Genomic DNA, 22,414 nt, shown 5'->3' on the forward strand with positions numbered 1-22,414 from the left:
TTTGCGTGTATGCGTGTGTATGTGTAAATATCGTATATTTGAGTTTGCAAACGTAACCGACTTAACTATTTACTTTACCACTAATTTAACTAATGACGCCGATCGTGTCGTCCTGTTATGTGTCCGAACTAAACAAATTTTACGGGGTTCCATTGGCAGTTCACCTCAGCAGCGACAACGGCTAGATAATTCGGCTGTTCGGCAGTTAAGCGATTGATTACTCGCTACATCAATCGTGTGCATGAGTTAGTATGTAGACCGGTCGGCCGGTTGTTGGCCATTCTATAGACGGCTTCGCCGCATAATTGTGCTGTCTTTGTTTCTATTGTTGCTTCCGTTTGCTGGAAGTTCCCTGCCTACATACACACACACACACACTACTTGAGTAAACACATACGACAGCAGGTGGGAGCAAGTGGGAGGTGGACGCTGTTTTACTAGAACTTTGCATTTGACAACCTGTGCGTTTTCTCGATCAGTCGGGCAGTCGAAGTGACTTCAGTTGCGAAGTTGTCACCCTCCGGTGTGGTGCTGTTACTCCGGGACTGCTGTTTCACACTTACATCCTACATAACTGTATACATATTGTCTTACCAATATTTGTAGTTATGTGCCTTGCTCTGTGCTAACCGTCGTTTGGGTTTAGATACTATTGATTACTTTCACGCGCGACGATCAGTTTGTCACAAGATTTCGCACAGTGACATTCGCAATTAGCTCAACTGCAGTGTAACGGTGTTATTTGAACGAAATAAAAATGAAAGTGCTTTTGCTCTTGGCTACATTTTGTGTGCTTTACCAAGGTAAATGTTTTATTTTTGTTGCACCGTAAATTGTAAGCGATTCGGAAATGTAAATCGACTTACATAGATAGGTGTGTAAATGTTTTTTATTTTGAGCAGAAGTGTATATTTTGTAGCAGCAAATGAAGTTAGCATTGATTGCACAAATTCGTGTATAAAAGTTGTTTGGATGCACCACGTGATTTGCTTATGTCGTAACTATGTGTGTTGTATACGTTTATAGTGTTCGTAATATTGGAAGAAATTGTAAAAAGTACCTGTATATAATTGGGCTTATTTTTTAATTTTGAAATGTAACACGAAAATTTCTATGAACATATTTTATAAGGGTATAATTTAAGGATAATGTGAAAGGATCAATTTCATAGCGAAAAATAATTAATAGTAATGATAATAATAATAATAATAACCACAATAATAATAACAGTGATTTTTAAATAAATAAAATAAAGCAAACACATATTTATTCCAATACAATATAGTGCAATACTGTGAGGATTATTGGACAGAACAAAATTTTCGATTTTGATTTATAAATAACCAATTAATTTCTTCGCTTTTCAAAGTTAGGCTTATGAAGCAATTTTCTTACTATATTTAATAGTAATACAAATTCGAAATTCTACATAAAATATTTCAACTTTGTAGGCTAATTTTGAAAAACATAGATTTTGATTGTTTTGTTAGAAACATTTGCAAAATTGGAAAGCAAAATTTTTGTGTAATATTTGTGCCTTCTGAAGAACCTATTTTTAATCAAAAGTTTTATTGGTAGACTTACCAAAATTAAATCGGGCCAATTTTCACCCGGACTGACAAAAGCACCACAAAATTTTAACGAATTTTAATAGACATTTTATTGTCGCTTTTAAAATAGGCTTCTTTACAGCAAATACAAGTATGTATGTATGTATGTCCACGATTAACCCAAACTTCCATACATTTGTTATAAGCCTCACCTGGATGGTATTTAGTGCCTTTAGTAATTTCTTTGTTAGTTTTTTTTTTTAGAGCGCGATTCGTTAGAATGTTTCACAGCTTTGACGTCATATTCATAGACTCACTTTTCGTCTAAGCATCTCTTTTGCAATCTCCGGCTCAAAATCGGCAAAATATTCCGATCTTTAGGTACGAGTCTAACATTAATGTGCGTCATATCAAAATGTGTGTCATACCAAAATGTGTTTTGTGTCAATTCATAAATCTCTTATGCGATCCTCTATTATCTCTCTGATGCCAACACCACGATTTTTAAGTGCTGTTTTAAACTTTTCCGATGCTGTCGTCATTAAGGGGCCCATGTAGATTTAACGGTGTCAAAAAATCTATTTTCTTATTGTCTTATTTAATTCTATAACATCTCTAGTATATTTTCCCAAATGCTCAAGTTGATCCGAGTGATAGTTTCGGAGGTACAGCCTTTAAAATTGCGCGCACGAGATCAGCTATATTGTCACTTAAAACGCGTTTTTCTAGAAACTGTGTGTTTCTAATTCGGTTGTCCAGATTTTACGCGAACTACTCAAAAACATCTGCCAGAAAACAATGTTCACTTTTTTATTTCTTCTTTTGTCCAATATCAAGTTTATGGTCTTAATTAAAAGAAGCATTTTTTCTTTTTACTTCATTTGATCCTGTAAGAAGTTTTACTGTCAACGCAGAGGGAGCTTATTCCGAGAGCCTGCCGAAAATGACACCGCAATGGACAAGTTTTGAATATTTTTCTTTGAAATTTTCACACAATTTTTGTAAAAGTAGGAAGTTTGAATAAAATATTTAATTTTTTATAGGAAAAAAAAATAGTGAAAAGATAGTGGAAAATAACCGTATTTTGTACGAGGGAACCCATGTAACCCCTTAGCAGAGGTGGATGGACGACTCGGATAAGGCAAGTTTTCGATGAGTTCATTGCCCAACCACTACTGTAGATGGCAGACTCGCCAAAGAACATCTGCAAATCTTCGAACGATTCCGTAGCCGTGATTCTATTTTAAACAAAAACTATTTTTTAAACAGAATGAATCAAATTTGATAGTACATATATACATAGTATGTTATTTTCTAACCTTTTATACCACACTTTTTAAATGAAAACAATACAGAAATTGCAATTGCAATTACACTTTTAATTGGCCTCACTTGGAAACAATTCAAATTCACTTAATATGCTCACGGTGTGAATTTTTGTCATACAACAAATGTCAGTCAAATGTGACATTTCTGAAACGCCGCTGTCAACATTATATAAATTGCAATGTTTACATGTTTTAGAGTAACACTAAGGAATTTTAATAAGACACACTTGAAGTAGGCATCAATGAAATTTCAAAATTGCCAATTTGTTAGATGTAATAATGATAGAAACAGTAAACACTAAGCACAATTGAGAAACAAAAGTGAAATTTAGACAGTGGATATTAATAATATGGTTAATATTATAAAATTGAGTTGAATGTAATAGGCTCAACTTATGGTCACTACACCGGCATTCATTATTGGATAATATTCGACCGAATAGACCATAGCGATGAGTCCTATAGTATTTCTGGCCAATGGGTATGTAAACAAGCAAAATTGCCGCATATGAGACGAAGAGCAACCTGAAGAGATTCAAGAGCTGTCATTTCATCTAGAAAAACAACGGTTTGGTGTGGTTTATGGGCCGTTGGAATAATCGGTTCATATTTCTTCAAAAAAAGTTAATTCCACCTTTTGGGCTAGTCGACTGGTCCAAAATCGTGCGATATCACAACGTTAGACTTTTTCCTGTGGGGATATGTAAAATTTGAAGTATATGCGGATAGTCCCTCTTCGACTCAGGCCTTGTAGCAAAACAGCATGCGTGTCATTCGCCAGTTTGGAATCGAAAAGTTCGAACAGGTTATCGAAAATTTGGCTCCACGAATGTACCAGACGTAGCCGCGGCCAACATTTGAAAGAGATAATCTTCAAAAAATAAATGCCAAAAAATGTTCTTTCGAATGATAATAAACACTCCCCATTAAATTTGATGTTTCTGTGTCATTTCTTTAAACAAGTAGGGAACCTCGTAATGGATAACATGAGAATAAATTGCACGTTCCATTATTTGTGGCATGAGGTCCTATTATATTCTAATGTTTTCTAGAGCTTTGGAAATACAATGTAGCTAAAAATTAATTAACACATACACTATGCATATTATTCGTATTGATTTGATAATTATCTAGTGAAATGAGGTACTAAATAGTCATGTTAAATATCAGTGAAATTACGTCAGAGTCAGAGTACCTACTTTTGGGAGTGTGCAATTAATTTCCTCTTTATTATGGCTCAGTTGATCTTGATATTTTAATAAGTAGCGTTCTCATTTTTCAATTTATTCATTTCTGAACAATGGATAGTTCTAGGGAAAGTACTACATATTTAAATACATTCTGAAAATAATTTTTTGATTATCTTAAAAATCCGTTTTAACGATGCGTCATAAATAAATAAGCCCGTGGCTTTTACACACATGCACAGCACAGTTATACAAAACAAAACAATTTCTTTTAAAATTTCCGCTAAACTTCATTAGAAAACGTGCTAACTGTTGAAAATCTTTGAAATATTTTATTTTTTTTGTTTTAAAATAATTGCAATCACTTCAAAAATGCCAAAAATAGTATTCATGTCATAACATTGCAAAATGTACAATTCGTGCAAAAATCTTCGCTTGTGTCGCAAATATTTATTTCTTATCAGTCAGGTGTTTTGCTGCTGCAGAGTAGTAGTACTATATGTACATATGTCAAATAATTACAGTTTATCTTTCGGTTTATATTTGAAATTGACAATAAAATATACGATATTTTTTTCAAATCAAAGCAGATTATATTACGTGCCACAATTATTATTATTATGTTTGTTCTCATGGCATTGTCATTGATGAATAATTGTTGCTTAGCTGACGTCACATTAGCGATTCTTTCAATCGATATCAGCACGACCGGCTTTAGTTTGTCAGAGACAGCAGTTCAGACAGCCCGATGTAATATTTGTGTTTTCCTCTGATTATCTAAAATATTGCACTCATTATAAATATAAAGATAGCGACTTTTATGTAATGATTTTATTAATAAGTGGAACAAAATATAATTTCATGTAATCTACAACGCTAGGCAGTGCTCAAGAGATAAGAAATACAAGTTGCACGCGCGGAACTTGACTTAGTTTATCTCATATTAGTAGATGTGTCAGTTATGTCTACATATACATATAAATTTAATATTTTACAAGCAAATTTACACTTTTAATTTTCTGTGACTGAAAAGCAAATTAAATTTTCGCATTCGATTGCTAATTGTTACGTAATTAACAAGTTGTTTGTTTCACTATATTTTATAGTTTTCGATTTGCCAAATGCTCCTTTTAATACGAGCAGTAAACATAAAATATTATATGTATAGGCTAACATCTCTTGAGCAATAAAAATAGTGGTCACGACACTTTCATTTAGTTACTTATGGATTCGTGACGTCATGGAGAAAAAGAGGGGAAATACTTTGCTAACAATTACTATCAAAGCTTGCTTATAAAACACTATGTGTATATTCATATTGTGTAATTTAAATGTAAGCTCGAATAACTTCGACAAGCCTTTGTAGTAAATATTTATTATATAAAACAAGTAAGGAAGGGCTGAGTACGGGTGCAACAGAACATTTTATACTCTTGCAACTTGCCAGGGTCAAAGCCAAGGCCAATAGCTTAAGGTGTATGAGGTTTGTAAGTTGACATATATGGAGTCTGAACATCCGATTTTATCCGTTTTAGGCACAAAATACGCTCCCTCATTTGTATTAAAATAACTAACACATTTGGCGATACATGCGGTAGAAAGTCAACTGTAAGTTCGAAAATCTTTCTTGCCGACCCAATGTCGTAATGTCTGTCGTTACATCCGTCGTACTATCCGAACCGGTGTCCCTCTGATATTTAGAGATCTTTGATTTGAGTCACACACTTTCCTAGATATTTATGACAAGATATAGTGGAATTAAGTACAGTTTTCTAATATGTAATCCAAGTTTTATTGAGATATCGCAGATATCGAGTGATTGATATAAGGAGAGTTGGTTGGACAGAAGAACAATTCCATTTCTCTTGTATTACCTTTATTGCTGTAGATATAGATATACAGATGATGTGTAGTAGGTAAAAAATTAGTTGAGGAAATTATGCTAGATCTATTAACAGATTTAAATAGTATTGATTACTGTCTCCATAACGGGACACCCACCGTGCCTATGGGTGCGATCCACCCAATGTATTCTTTGATTCAATAAAAGAAAAGAAGTTCTAATTTATTAAATGTTGTATATTTTGTATATGTACATATAATGGGCTGTCAAAAAGTCTTGCGGTATTTTCGCTAGTGGGCGCTGAAAGCGCGGAGTTCTAGTTTTATTCGTCGCATCGGGTCATGCTACCATTTTCACGCGCTAACACGTGTTTGATTGATTGTCGTTTCTTTTAAGTCGTTCGTGAGTTATAGCGTCGCAAACTTGGAGCAAAATAAAGCGAAAATACGGCATGTTTTACAGTACTACTACGATAAAGGCAAAAATGCATCTCAAGCCGCCAATAAAATTTGTGCAGTTTATGGACCCGATACAGTTTCCATTTCCACCGCACAACGATGGTTTCAACGTTTTCGTTCTGGTGTAGAGGTGGTCGAAGATGCGCCACGCTCCGGAAGGCCTGTTGTCGAAAATTGCGATAAAATCGCTGAATTGGTCGAAAGGGACCAGCATAGTAGCAGCCGTGGCATCGGTCAAGAGCTGGGCATGAGTCATCAAAAATTCATTTCAATTTCAATAAAAAAACAAAAAAAAAATTAATAAAAATACCGCAAGACTTTTTTGACAACCCATTGTATACCTAAAGTAGTGGACAAAAAAGAGAACACCTTAGATTATTTGATTTTATTTAAAAAAAAGGAATTATATAAAAAAGGACATGAAACTTGATTTATATACATAGGTATTTCTAAAAAAAAATAAATAATTTATTTCAAAATAAAAGTTTCCATTTTTGATTAGAAGCCGAAACAAAATATTTCCGATATTTCAATTTCCAATATGACTCATATAAAAAATGTTCTCAAAACTAAACGCGATACAATAAAATCTCGTATTTTTTATTAATAAGTAATAATGATAGAGACATCAAAATGTCTCCTTTGTTTTATACATATCACGGTTTTTATTCGTTCGGCCATGGAATCAACTAACGATTGTAAGATTGGTGCCGGTATACCTTTATACCAAATGTCTTTAATTATTCGGTCAAGTTCTGGCAAAGTCCTTGGCTTCTTCTTGGTTATCCGCGCTTTCATGATGTGCCAGAGGTTTTCTATGGGGTTTATATCTGGACTGTTCTCAGGTCAGTCCAGTCATTTTATAAATCTACGTTAGTTTGTTTCCGTTGAACCAACGCTCACTGTCGGATAACTCCGCAAATTAATATGTAGAGATTTTTTTTTGCACATTTTATGACCTTGTTCGTTTATAATATAATTTGAGCGAAATATTACCAATATAGTGTGTGTGTGTGTTTATTTTAACGTTTTCATGTCCGGTTATAAGAATTGGTTTCGTGAAATATTAAAGAAAATGTTGTGTTCAAGGAATTTGTGGAATAATGAGAAGTGTCCAGGATTGGGGAATTTCAAAGTACATTCATATGTACATATGTATAATATATAAAAGATTTTTTAAAAACACTTATATAAATTAAATACAAACCTTTAAAGACTGCATACTTGATATTATGCATATTTCTGAAAATTCTTAAATTTTTTCCAAAAACCTTTGTGATCGAAAAATCTTTAATCACTAAAATAGAAGGGGACACCCGGGTTTGAACCGGGGACCTCTCGATCTGCAGTCGAATGCTCTACCACTGAGCTATATCCCCATCTATTGTATCACACCGCAAACAAACACTTGTGGCGCCGACCAAGAAGTGAGGAAAAGAAAACATCAAAAAGTGAATAATCAATATTTACCAGCGAGAATGCGCGGGCGGCGTAATATGGCGGGAAGTTTGCATTCAAGAATGTAGAAACAAACAATCTGAGAAAGAAATAAAAACGAAATGTTGGCTATCCTCAAATGTGATAGAAATTAAGTGGCTGGCGTGGGATGATTTACTGCTTTTATTATATCGCTAGTGAGAGGAAGTGATTAAGTTCGTTCAAGCACTTCGTTTACTTAAGATTATTAAATTGAGATTGGTAAAAAATGTATGGGAATTTTGGTGACAGAGTTTATGCGATCGACGTTGTCAAAACTTCGAACCTTGGCGAAAAGTCCTGTCGTAAACACAAGTTGTCATCTGTCGTTTCACGAGATAAAATGATGTTTGAGTGTTCTTAATAAAGTAAGTGTTTGGATCAAAAAATATTGTCCTTGAAAATATGATACTAATATTCTGCAGAGAACCTACAACATTTCTTTCCACTTCTCTGTATTTTATTTAGTCTTCTAAAGCGACAAGCTTTTAATGCCAAAAGAGCATATGATTTCAAAGTGATTATGGGGACTATATAAGTTGCTCAAATTTATAACAGATTCGAAAAAGTTGATTCATACCAACACCACATTAAAAATGACGTTTTCATCATGTTATCATTCACACACTTTGCTGTATCAAGGTCAGTAGTAACTATTGTGTACTATAAATATGGTGTACTACTCAGAAAGTATAAAAGGCTTCTAGTTTTGAAACACTGTGTTGTATAAAGAACAAACGATATGAAAGTGTCAGCTGCTTAAATAAATAACTCTTCATATCAATTGTCGTACGTTTGGCTTTGAAAATAATGTCAACTGATAACAGTTTGCCGATATAGCTGTCAAACAATAACAACAACAACTAAAGCACATTGTTAAGAATAGAAAAGCTTTAAAGTAAACAAAAATATTGTTAGTACACGTGATTCAATTTGCACTGAAATACATAAATATATTCATACATATGTATATGTACCTAGCATGTGTACCAGACATACATACTTACACACACTTAAGTAAGCAACAGGTGATCGATGACGGTGATCAATATTTCTTTAATGCCTTGATTACTGATTTATTTATTGTTTAATTCCAAACTGTGTCTATGGACAATATTGGTGTATTAAGGAGTTATGGCAGTTTTCTCGTTGACAACGAAATTACATGTAAAGTATGTAATAGAGCGGTTTGAATTATGAATTACGACAGTTTGAGTAAATCCCTTATTTGTTTATAGATTTGCATTCACGAAATATTAAATGTTTTTTATTAAATAATTAATTTCAATATAGCTTTAAGTCGGCATGATCAAATGTAAATTTTCTTTCTTGTAACCGACTTGTATACAAAACGATTAAACATTTAAATATAAAAACTCATACTGAAAAGTGTTCAAACTATTTTTTTAGAAATATACTACTATGAGCAAAAAGTAGTAAGACTTTGTTCATAATTTTAAAATTCTTGATTTTTTTCCTTTTATGGATAGCTTTTAGAACATACACATAACCTTGATTTTTGACCTGCTTTGACGTGATGTTTTCGGCTTCCGCTCACCTTTGCCACGATATTCGACTGATTTATCGTCTGTTTCCGGGTCATAAGCATAGATCCAAGACTCATCGCCAGTAATAATACGTTTATTTACATCCTGGTAGTCGAAAAGCATTAGTATTTTGTAGTACTTCCCACAGTGTTATGTAAGTATAGGCATAACTTACAGAGAAGCAAGAGTTAGTGGCAAGAAAATAAATCAACAATTCATGATTAGAAGTTTCGCCCCATATACTATATACATATGTACATACAAATATGTACATTTGTATAAAAATGTAGCTAATTTAGTCAGTTTTTTCGATTTTCTCAAGTGTCTTAAAATGAAATATGAAATAAGAAAAATGGGTGCTCTGTATAAAAAACATTTTGAGGCAGCCTTTCTAACGAAGCAAAAGTCCCAAAATGACTACTAAAAACTGCAAAGCATTTAAATACGAGTTGTACATTTATGAAGAGGTGGTCTGACCGTTATGGAGAAAGCTAGGAAGAGGAAGAAACCACGCGACATCTAAAAATGAGGACGAAGCCATTGATCTCCTTTTTGAGAAGCACCCACTAAGAGAAGCTAAAAAAATTTGTTAAAAATTGATTAGATGTATCTCTGGGTCAGACTTCAAAGACATTATTCGTACAAAGTTTAATACCGTCATATTAATTGCTTTTTGATTTGGGTGCTGGAAAGCATCAAATGAATTTTGAAATTGTGTTATATGGGAAGTAGGCGTGGTTGCAGTCCGATTTCGACAATGCTAGCACTGTTACATTTGCCTGGTACTAAATTTAGTCGGTCTGGTCCCGAGATATAAGGTTTTAAGTAAAAGTGGGCAGTGCCTCGCCTCTCATCCAATTTTTACTACGGCTCCTATAAAGCCTTCAGGTCATAATTTAATGGCGTTTTGTGGGCGTTGCAGTGCCCCAACTACGCCCATCTACGAACTCGTACTTTTCTTACACAAAACTCGTCTCGTCATGATCATTTATATACACATACGTATATATGTATATACTACTGTGATCAAATTGAAGGGTGAATTTTGTTCATTTCATCTCCTTCAAAGTAATCCCCTCCCGATGCAATACACTTATGCCAAGAATTTTTCAGTCATCATAGCTCTTGGAAAAATCCCCCGTCTTGATGGCCATCAGAGCTTTCTTCGATTCAGCTTTTATATCCTCAATTGAGTCAAAACGGTGTCCTCATCGTGGATAATATGATACGAGACTCTTTGATTCGAGAGAGAGCTGTCAAAACTCACATGTTTTTATAACATTTGCCAATGATGCCACTGCTGAAAAATATTAGATTAGGTATTTAAGGGGCTTTACCAGTGTGACACTTTCAAAAAATTTTTTTTTTTGGATTTTTCGATAGTTTATATATTCAAAAATATCCTGTGAAATCTGCGAGGTCGTATCTTCAATAGTTTTTGAATGGCAGCGTTCTAAATAGCGACCGCTCAGAGGTGCAAACATATACATATAAGTGAAACTTTAAACGCATTTTTCTCGAAACGATATTTTTCAAAATTGCTGACATTATAACTCAACGAGAAAATGACTGATCGACTTCAAATTAAAACTGGATATAGTGGAATACATTTGCTATACAATAGACTACGACCTTTTTGATTGGTTGAAAATTGTCAATTTCGCATTAAAAAAACCACCATTTTTTCGTAAAAAAACGATTTTTTTTTTCAAAATTACGCCATTTCTTAATTTTTGATATTTTTCAAAGATCGTAGTTCATTGTATAGAAAAAATATTTAAGTTTAATAAACATTTTGAATTTTTTTGATTCAGCTACTCATTCGACCGGAATCATGCCAGCAGTTGAGGCACTTTTTTCGGCACTTCCGCAGACAGCACATAACTCCGTTATTTTCAAAAATATACTTTATTACGTCCATAAAACGTCGAGACATTCAATCTAGTACTTTCTTTTAAAAAAATTCACGAAAATCGCCTAATTTTTCATGCGTCACACTGGTATAGCCCCTTAATAAATTATACAAAACACTAAATTAAACACTTTGAAAATGCATACATATATAAATGCTAAAATGCAAAATCATTAATTAATTTACATAAACATTTATTTTATCAAAATATGTTCGCACAGTTCAATGAAATTTCATTTCACACTAATTTCGTCAAGTAATTATAGCAGTTTGCTTCTGGCATCCCGCCTTTTCTGAAATCAGCTGATCGAAATACCTTGATCTCCATCGCTGTCAAATAATCAAGGAACGCGTTTGAGAGAAAAATGAGAGCCAATGCGAGAGTCTCGTATCATATTATCCATGTCCTCATAGTATGAAATAATTATCGCAATTCTTTGTTCAATAAACTCAGACATAGTAATTAATATTTTGGCGTGAAATTTTGCATAGATGTCACTAACAGTACTACCAACTTACAGCAGAAAAAAAAATTACCAAACACGCGAAGTATAAATTAAAAATTAACATTTCAATTTTCACACAGTAATATAGAACCCTATATCTGTCTCCATTAATTTTAGATGATACATACTACCGTTAGGTGAACAAAACTATTATATTTGTTAGATAATAAATGGTAATATTACAATCAAACCTTCTAAAAATATCAATAAATAATCACGGTAATACGATTCATTTAACTTAGAAATCTGCGTGGGAGTCTAAAAAATAAATGTTGAGTCACATTTTGTATCTTCAAGCTTTAAAACCAGGGAGAAACTTTTGTATGATTTGTTACTAATTTTTGGTATTCCCGAGAAAATAATGACGTCCATTGACCAAAGCTACCCAAAATCTTTGTTTGCTTAAATTTGAAAGCTATGTATATCCATCATAAGATCTGCGGATCTACCTTAAATTCTTTCCAACAATTTTGTGTCACTCATTCAATGAAAATGTGTTTAGAAATACTGAAAGCCTGAACCTTCTTAGTCCACAGCTTTTACTAAGTTCGTCATGAGTGCCTACTTTATGTGAAGTGGTGTAAAAAAATCATGACAGTAAAGGTTTTGTAAACACATTTAATCCAAGCTTTCACTGAGATGGGTATCTATTAACATTATATAGTAAAATGGCGTTGAAGCTTATCTCCGTGACATCAAAAATAAGTCTGCCTTTACCATTTTCTGGAAAGCTCAGTTCGTGAAGAAGCCATGCTGTATCATTACGTATACCAAAATTTATTTTTGGTAAAATAACTCATGAAACCTTCTTGTCTTGTAATACGAGAATCCTGCCAAATAATTCCACGGTTTTATCTTGATCGGAGTAATGGTACCGTAATTTTGAAAGCTCCAAGTTTTTAACAATGCAACTTAAACCAAAAATTAACTAAATAAGGTCCTTCTGATGCACAAATGACAGAACAGTTTTCAACTAGCCGTTGTCAATACCGCACGTGCGTAATTACAATGCCATAAAAACACCTTCGACTCTTTCCTTTTTTCCTTTACAAATTTAAAGAAAAAATTAACTTTGAGATTAAAAATTGGCGAACAGGAACACAGTCAGAGTATCAAATTTCGTTGCAGTTAATGTATGTAATTCAAATATGATCGACAAGTACAACAATGACGGAAATATTCAATAATGACATGAAAAACAAATAAACACATAAGTTCATAAAAAAACACAAAATACACAACGTCAAAACAAATATTATTTACAAAAAATTTTCAATTTCGATATCAAAATTATTTTATTTTACTATGAATATACCCACTTGGAGGAGAATGCTGCAATATGTTTTACCAATTGGCTTTCTCGGCTCTGCTGCGTGGGAGGCAAAGCGCTGTAAAAGCTTATATTCAATGAATTATTTGTATTATTTCTATGTATTTAACCATAAATTTTATTTTTATCCATTTTCAGCAACCGCTGGTTCCCGCTTTGGCTATTCGGAACCGAATCAACGGCGTTGGGCGCGTCATCATGGCCATTGTGCGGGCAAGACACAATCACCAATTGCAGTGCACTCGGCTAAAGTAAATACCACAGACAGTCTGAATAATTTGTCAATGGAAGCTTTGCAAAATTTAGAGTTTGGTTCGAATATTGTAAATTTATTTTCGTCTTATGAGTAGTGTGTTAACTATTGGTGTAACTGTATTGCAATAAAACACATACAATGTAACTGGGAAATTCTTAGCATTCGAATCATCAGTTCACTCCTTTAATTTTTATAATCACATCATATAAGGTTGTCAAATATCTCCCTTCAGCCTTTTTGTCTTTTGAATTTCGCGGTTATGTTTAAAACGCTTCAGAGCTCGTATCTAGCAATACTACACATCTTTGAAAGATCCTGACGTAACCTACAAAATGACCCTATGCATGATTAGTTTGGATATTGCGTTCTTCAGTTATAGACGTGTAAACATGGAGTTCACTAACGCCGAAATTCACGATATTTTAAAGTTTTCCTTAGAGAAACATTCCGTGAGATTAATAGTGTTTTGGGGGATGGTACAACAGGTGAAAACGACACCATGGATGAGCCAACCGGCGAGAGATCTATGACGATGATTACCGATCAATTCATGGAAAAGTCACTAAACCATTTTAAACCATCTGTATAATATGCATGTACCGAATCAACGCCTGCGATATGCTGCTGAAACGGAACGAACTCGACCCATTTTTGAAGCGGATGGTGACTGGCGACAAAAAATGGATCACATACGACAATATCAAGTGAAAATCGTGGTCGAAAGTCGGGGAATCGTCCCAAACAGTGGCCAAGTCGGGATTGACGGCCAGGAAAGTTTTGCTTTGTGTTTGGTGGAATTGGAAGGGAATCATCCACTATGAGCTGCTCCTATATGGCCAGACGCTTAATTCTACCATCTAATGCGAACAACTGGATCGCTTGAAGCAGGCGATCGACCAGAATAGTCCAGAATTGGCTAAGAGGAAGGATGTAGTGTTCCACCAGAACAACGCCAGTCCACACACTTCGTTGATGACCCGTCAAAAGCTACGGAAGTTCGGATGGGAGGTTTTATTGCATCCACCATATAGCCCGAACATAGCGCCAAGTGATTACCACCTGTTCCTGTCCCTGGCGAGCGCACTTGTTGGGGTAAAGTTGAACTCAAAAGAGGCTTGTGAAAAGTGGCTGTCCGAGTTCTTCGCATATAAAGAGAGGGGCATCTGCGAGGGGGTTTTATGAAGTTGCCGTCTAGATGGAAACAGATTATCGACCGAAACGGCGCATATTTGAACTAAATCCGTTTACTGTAAAACTTTTTATAAAGCATTGAATAAAAAGCAAAAAAGCGGAAGGGTGATATTAATATTAGTTGAGAAACTTTTTTACATCTCGAAAATGGGTTTTATAATAAGAAGTGAGAATAGTTTTAATCTCAGCTTTTAAAATTTTTGACAGTCCTACTACAGGCAAACAACTTTCAATAATTTCTCTCAAGAGTTAATAGACATTTTTTATAGATAGACTATCTTTCCTTTCCTCTTTTTTCTGGTGCTAGATCAGCAAGGTTTAGGCATTACGTTTTTTAAACTGTAACTATCAAAGGGATATCTCTTGTTCAGCTTCAAAATATTCATAGGAGAACTTGGAATAAGAACAATACTATTCGTCCCTTACGTTTTCTATAAACAATGTTATTTTGACACAAGTCTAAAGTTTCTACAATAAATAAAAAAATCTTTGGCAATAATTTGTCAATTTAACCATTCGCAATAGTAAAATCTGTCTAAAATCTGTTAAGAAAAACTTAACATTAAAAAACTCGCTTACTTCTTTGCTTGCATGTGTAAAGTTTTGACATGAGTTCCTAAAGTTAAAGAGCGAATGGCGAATCAAAAATTGGTAAAAGATGAAAAGTAAGATCCACATTATTAAATATCCAAGATACACCCGAACCTAAAGATTCTATTAATTTATCATCAATCACCTAACTCTCATAACAATAATTTCGCATTGCATTGAAATCTTGAAACCTCAGCCAATCTTCTGAATTAAAACTTAACATTTTCTCAACAAATTTGTTGTTTTTTATTTTAGTCTATTCCATTGAATATGCCAGCTGTAGACATGATTGGTTATCACAATTTGTTACCAAACCCACTTGTGATGGTTAACAATGGTCATACTGGTAAGTAATAGAATCTTATTTTTATCTTTTTTTAATTTGAATTAGCTAAATTAGCTCATCCTTCATCTGACCATGTTAACAATATGGGCTGAAAAGCTTTGGCGTGACCGGGAGATCTTCAAGCAGAAAAATCTCCATACTTGCTTCAGAGTACTAAACTTAACTAGAACACTGTAAAACTTCTATTACATTTCGTCCAATCATTATTTAGTTATTTGTCTCACAATGAATTTTCCTCTGCTATTTTTGTTTACAAAGGAAAACTTTCGAGTTTTGTTATTGTTTCCTGATAGGGGAAAACATCGTTGACACAGAGCAAGCTTGAAAATTTCTAATTCGTTTGAGCATCCTTGTGATGTCTCGTGACCGTAGCAACGCAAATGTTAAACTTCGGAAAGGTACAAGAGGCAGTAGTGTCTTAAAATACAGGGATTGTCCGGAAAGTAATAGGACTGATTTTCTTCCGCTGCGACTGTGCTTCGGAGCTTTCGCGCACCGACTGGATTCGGTAGAGAGCATTCCTAGCTAAGCTGGAGAGTGAAGACAAACAAGTTTTTCGTGGAAGTCCTCAAGAGACTCGAACGAAGGATCAATCGGCTTCGACAAGACATCGCAGCCGATCGGAAGTTGCAGCACGACAACGCCCCGGATCACACCGCCTTTCTTGTGAACAGCTATTTAATCAAAGCCGGTATTCCAACTCTTCCGAAGTCATTCTAAAGCCCAGATGTGACCGCCCCGGACTTTCTTTTGTTTAATTGCCTGAAAAGGCCGATGAAAGGCAATCATTTTGAGACGACATGGAGGATCCAAGTATCTCGGCTCTCAGGGCTATTTCGGAGAATGCCTTTCTTGAAGTCTTCAATGCTTGGAAATTACTCTAGCCGCGCTGCAGCGACGCAGCAGTGACCTATTTTGGAAGTTTTTAAAGAATTGTAGTGATTGGTTCAATAAATTTTTTTAAATCGACTTAGTCCTATTACTTTCCGGACAAGTCCCTGCTAAAAGTCGTGAAAAATTGCTGGTTGACCGCAAAATGAAATTGAGTGATTCATTCTCAAATTGTCAATCCGTTGAGTCTAATTTCCGATGACTCGTTCGAGCATTTGGGCTGGTAACTGGCGAATGACATGCATGTTTTGCCTTGGAGTAAGGCCTGAATCGAAGCGAGATTGTCCGCATAGAGACTAGACTTTACAAGTCCCCATAAGAAAAAGTCTAACGGTATGAGATTACACGATCTTGGTGATCAATCGGCCAGCCCAATACATTGATCTGCTCACCGAAGTGATTTCTCAATAAATCAATTAATTGATGCAATCCTGTTAAAACCAAACGTTGCCGAGATCATGAGCCTCAATTTCAGGCATCAAATAGTCGGTTATCACGGCGCGATAGTAATCGCCACTGACGGTTACGCTCTCATCGACATAATTTTTGAAGAAGTCTGGACCGTTGATTCCACCGACCCACGATTCCACCACCGATTCCACCACACCAGACCGATGTATTTTCTGGATGAAATGGCAGCTCTTGCATCTTTTCAGATTGCTCTTCGTTCCTAATGTGACGCTTGTTTACATACCCATTGAGCCAGAAATAGGCCTCATCGTTGAATGAAATTTGGCTCGAAAACGTCGGATCTTCTTGGAACTTTTTAAGAGCTCATAGTGCGCAGCAATGTCGATTGGGAAGGTCGAGCGGCTTCAGTTCTTGCATAAGCTTGTTGAGGCGTAAGTCTTTCGACGATGAAATGCCAAGCAGTACAGAACAAAATTAACATGACAGCTTACCACGACTCAAGCGTGTTTTGTCAAAAAAGGCTATTGAGAAAAGCACCTTAGTTTACACACGTTAGATGATACTATTCAAAGCACAAAAAATGACAAGTTTTTGTCGGATGAAAGTCTTTCGAAACCCTCGAAAACAGATCATGGTTTAAATCAATACACAATGTTATTGGGCGTTATCGAATCGATAGGCTTTTAATTTCAAAGTTAGGCCACATATTTTCAGCCCAATTATGTTAGAACTAGAATTAGACTATTTGGTTTAAATTTAAACTAATTTATCACAAAAAAGTTTTCTTAAAGCACAGAGAGCGTTAGCTTTACCCTGCTTCAAATACATGATATGTATTCATGCATGCAAACACTGAGTTATACTTCAAAGCAAATCATTTCACATGCAAAAGAGTCTTCTTTTGATGCAATTCCATACTCTATTCAAAAATATTCTGAGAATTTCCAATAACACCATTGATTTTACTCTACTCTGCAGTCGCCATCAATATACCTAAACTGACCGAGGAGGAGAAGGCAAATGGCGACTTTATGCCATACGTACGCGGCGCTAAACTGCCAGGTGAGTTCGAAGTGGAGGGTGTGCACTTCCATTGGGGCGATAAGAACAATCGAGGCGCTGAGCATGTGATCAACGACATCCGTTACACGATGGAAATGCATATTGTGCATCGCAATAAGAAATACGCAACTCTTGCGGATGCGCTGGAGTTCGACGATGGTGCGGCTGTGTTGGGATTCTTTTTCAATGTGAGTTGATTGAATGCATAACGGTTTGAGTGGTTTGACAAAGGAAGTGCAATTCCCACTTTTTGTGACGCTGTTATGAGTTTATTGCCAAAGGGATGTGTTATTGCCTATTTTGATTATCACTTTTTGTTATTTATAGTTAGACGAAGATGATAGTCAAGGTCTGACAGCGATTTGTCGCCACTTGCATTTGATACCGGAAGCAAATGATGCTATGAATTTGACGATTACCTTCGCATTGTCATCGTTGATAGCCAATGTAGATGTGGATAAATTCTATACATACAAAGGTGAGTAAAATTTAGAATTCAATCAATTTATTATGGAATCTAGTGCGGGAGAGCGTTAATAATTGTATAATTAAAATTATCTACCCTATTTAGTACTTATTTTAAAGTGAATGTTTTTTTCCCTATCCGCTCTCGTTTTTTTACCTAAATCTCTGTTCTGATAAATCAACAGCGACCGTATTCATTCATAGAAATACAAACTAGACCTCAACATTTTTGTCGATGACGTTATAGTCTCCACGTTTTTAACGTTTTTTGGACCTATGATAGTTAAGGGTGTTACGTTTGATAATCTAAACCCCTTCACTACTTTTCGATTGCGATCATTACCAAATTACAGACTCGCGGCAAGATCCTCCAGTCGCTTGCCGGTATTACTGGAGTAATGACAAAGAAACGCCTGATTCCAATAGGATGCAGCTGAAACAGACAAGTCAGAACACCGCACTCCGAACTACCATAGGGTCTTTTAATGTACGCCTTCGAACACATCCTTAGTGCGGTTTCCGTGCTTTCGTTTGAAGAACATAATGTACTCTTCTCCAAGCAGTTTCTGCTGAGATGTGAAAACTAATAATACTTCCATCGAATCCCTTCCAGTGAATAGCTTCTTTAGAGTCGAAACACCATCCATCGCAGTTCGTGAGCTCGAGCCGCCAGAAAACAGCGTGACCCCAGCGTAACTATGATTTGGTTGCTACAGTAGGTTAAAGTCCTACTTATCCAGAAGAGATCCCTGTATCTACCTAAATATTAGTTCTCCGCGCAAAGAGTATTCGCAAGATACTAATCACGTGTTTGTGTGTCTCGCTTAACACCTCTCTCCCTTTGGTCGGAAATAGCAGACTAAATGATTTCGCTGACATTTGGTTTTGAATTTTTCCTCAAACAGGCAACGAACCATAACAACGGCCGTTATAGTTGGAAGTATTACTTTTAATTAAGATTTATTCTGCTTATAGTTCAGTTTTATTTAAAATTTTAAGTGAACATATTTGTATTTTTGTCTAGGTCTCGATTTTTTGATCGTTTTTACTTTTGGCGGGATCTTTAAGGTACCGTTATTTTAAATGCTTCTGCTGCACCCGAATTTTCTTTAACCAATTGATAACAGGTTATAAATCGTTGGATATTTCGCTCTTTTTTAAACTTTTCTTCGTAGAAGACTTGCCTTTGCGCTTTCACCTTCTTCCATCATTTAAATAACGTTGGTTGCTTTTTATATTTCGTGATTAGAGAACAAAAACAAATTTTAATCATGAAAAATCGCTTAATTGTTTTTCAAAATATCGTCAATAAAGATCTTAACACTTTCGGATGCATTTGAATCAATTGTCGAAACACTTTTGCCACTTTCATTGAAGTATAATATATCCAAAACATGTGTCTAAATGCATCAACCGCCTTTCAGGTGTCGCGGAACGTTGAACTCTTAGTTTATTTTATTTGTACGGGAATAAAAGCAACCGTCCGATGCCAAGTCAGGACTTTACGGTGCTGCACTTATCAAATTAATGTTTTGAGTACTCAAACATGCAGTTATTTCAGGTGATGTTGAGAGTGATCCGTCTTTGCCGGTTGGTTTTCTTGACTTCTTGGAAGACAACTGACATACAAATGGTTACGTACCACTCAGAATTTACTGTTTCGCGTTGTTCAGTGATATGGTTGCAACACGCCCAGTTTTTCCCAAAAAAAAAAGGCATTTTAATGGAAGTGCTTCGAGCGCGAAATTTTTTTATTGGATTCGGCTCATCTTGAAACGTCCATGCAGTCGCCAAATTCCGAAACATAAAAAACTACCTACGTTTTGCAAACCTCTTTGATCAGGCATCAAACTGCGCTTAACAATTGATCAGTTTAAGCTCTCGGAACAAAATTTTTGGATGAACAGTTTTAAGGCTTCTCGAGATCTGTTCGCGGTTGATGATCAGGAAGCAATTGTACTCTCAAATTTTCGTACAGGGAATTTTTTGTGTCTAGTTTAAGACGTATGTACGTATAATAGGTTAGCTGCAAAATACTTAAGTGCCCACAGAATCAATAAAATAAATCTCAAAAAATAAAACCCTGTTCTGTAACTATATCTCTAAGTTTTACCCTTAGAAAAGTTTTGAACATTAGGCATGCAACTTTACAAATCCCATTAACTTCACTTTGTTCGAGGGCATCGAACAATGTCAATAATATCATAAATAACGTTCACCTTAATGCTACGCCTTAATGTTTGCTTTACAATATTGGCTGTCTTTCAATACGATTTTCATATTTATCATTCTGATAAAATCAGTTGAGCATACATATTACACTCATTATCTTAATTTAATTCCAATAAAGTGGAAGATTTACTAAAAGGTATAACGAAAGTAACACTAACACTGACTGAGTGGATGTAAAGGTGGAGGAAACTACTTAATCAAACTGAAATTAAATATTTCATTAAGAAAGTTTGCTTGAAATACCTTTGAAATATTTGCAAATCAAAATGTACGTAGTTATGCATTACCCATTATGAAATAGCTTTATTCAATCAGATTTACTTAATCAGATTAATTTGACGCACATACAAAACTACACACAAATGCAAACGTATATTTAATATGTTACATAAGTCTGAATGAAATTTATTCGACACTGAACAGCGCTACAATCCAGTTGGCACGCCAAAGCACGCACAAAGCCATTTAAGTATATACATATCGAGAATTATTGCCATTATTAGCGTAGAATTAGCAAAATATAGCAAAATAGCTGGAATTGGACAGAATTCAATATGCAAACAACATCGCAGCGATATTATCGAAATCGGTAACGCAGATAATCTACAATACAAACCTGTAGAAACATATGTGAAGAGGTGTGTAAATATGCACGCGGCGACAGATGTACAAGTGCCAAACATGGCGCCAACAATGAATACAAATTGGCCGCCTAATTTGTGGCTGTTAACCCAAAAGAAGGCGGGAATGGTTGCAGAATGATGCCAAAAGATTTTATTACTTTCGGTTATGAGGATGGATGGGTGTACTTTGAATACAAAATAACATGATTTAATTTTAGCTAATGAGCTAAATTTGCTTACCAAAGCCAGAAATACAGAATATTTTATCTTTATTCGTCGATGCATGATGATATAATTTGTGTTTTTTGATTATTTATGCATTGTAGGTTCACTCACAACGCCACCCTGCTCGGAGGCCATTACATGGGTGCTCTATCCCGATCCGATACCAATCTCACCTAAGCAAGTACGTAAATGTCCGCAAGAATTATGACACCTTGTCCCTTCTTACATATAACATTTTCCTTCTTCCACAGATCGCACGCTTCCGTCAACTGCAAGATACTCAAGATGGCGCTCTGGTCGATAATTTCCGTCAATTGCAATCAATCGGTAATCGTCGCGTCTTTATGCGTAACGGTAACAATAAGCATACACTTGTGGAGGCGTTGAAGAAAGAACTAGACTACAAGAAGTGGGATTGGTACAATTGATTCGGTGGCGCAGAACAAATTGTGACACAGCTCATGTCGCTTGTAACGCTTCATTATCGTGCAGACAACTGTCTGGGAGTTTGCTTTTAAGTTAATTGAATATTCTATTTATTATAAATTATTATTATTCTTAAGCGTATTGTTTATATCGTACGCTTGAGGCGTGCATTTACTCATATTGTAAGCTGTCGCTCTTAATGTTGCTGATTTAATTTTTACTAATGAGATATGCTAATAAGCGAGTCAAATTGTATTAGCAATAAAATTAGAATTTTTAATTGTTTAATAAAATGTAAATACGACCATATCCCCCAATTTAATTATCTAATTGACGTTCATTACAAGGTAAATCAGTTTAAACTGAAGCAAAATATTTATTCCAGCTAATCCATTCGAGTTGACGCTTAATGGTGAGATATATGTACACTGTAGGTACTTGTCGCCATTTAATAACCACTTAAATTTATTTCTTCACGATTATTAATTGCTTTTACAGTTAAATTATTGTAATGCTCTCCGCTTATTTACGTTTCCGATAAATGAATTAAGTATTAAT

At 35.1% G+C, this 22,414-nt stretch overlaps 1 protein-coding gene and 1 non-coding gene across 3 annotated transcripts; one reads left to right on the forward strand and one right to left on the reverse strand.

Annotated features, from left to right (window-relative positions):
• The first annotated feature begins 494 nt into the window (after positions 1-494).
• LOC120766678 (carbonic anhydrase 15) lies at positions 495-22,163 on the forward strand. 2 transcript variants are annotated; one of them, XM_040092319.1, is made up of 7 exons: positions 495-803; positions 13,276-13,388; positions 15,431-15,521; positions 17,802-18,073; positions 18,213-18,363; positions 21,532-21,611; positions 21,682-22,163. In XM_040092319.1, exons 1-7 carry the CDS (start codon positions 758-760, stop codon positions 21,856-21,858), a joined length of 930 nt encoding a protein of 309 aa, XP_039948253.1. In that variant the 5' UTR covers positions 495-757; the 3' UTR covers positions 21,859-22,163. The 2 variants fall into 2 exon arrangements, with proteins under 2 accessions (XP_039948253.1, XP_039948252.1); XM_040092318.1 differs by lacking the exon at positions 495-803 and adding an exon at positions 13,077-13,197.
• On the reverse strand, positions 7,674-7,745 carry Trnac-gca. The gene has a single exon. It is a non-coding gene; the product is annotated as a tRNA-Cys (tRNA).
• Positions 22,164-22,414: the final 251 nt, after the last annotated feature.

This window comes from Bactrocera tryoni, chromosome 1 (genome assembly GCF_016617805.1).
Source record: "Bactrocera tryoni isolate S06 chromosome 1, CSIRO_BtryS06_freeze2, whole genome shotgun sequence".
Lineage (NCBI taxonomy): Eukaryota > Metazoa > Arthropoda > Insecta > Diptera > Tephritidae > Bactrocera > Bactrocera tryoni.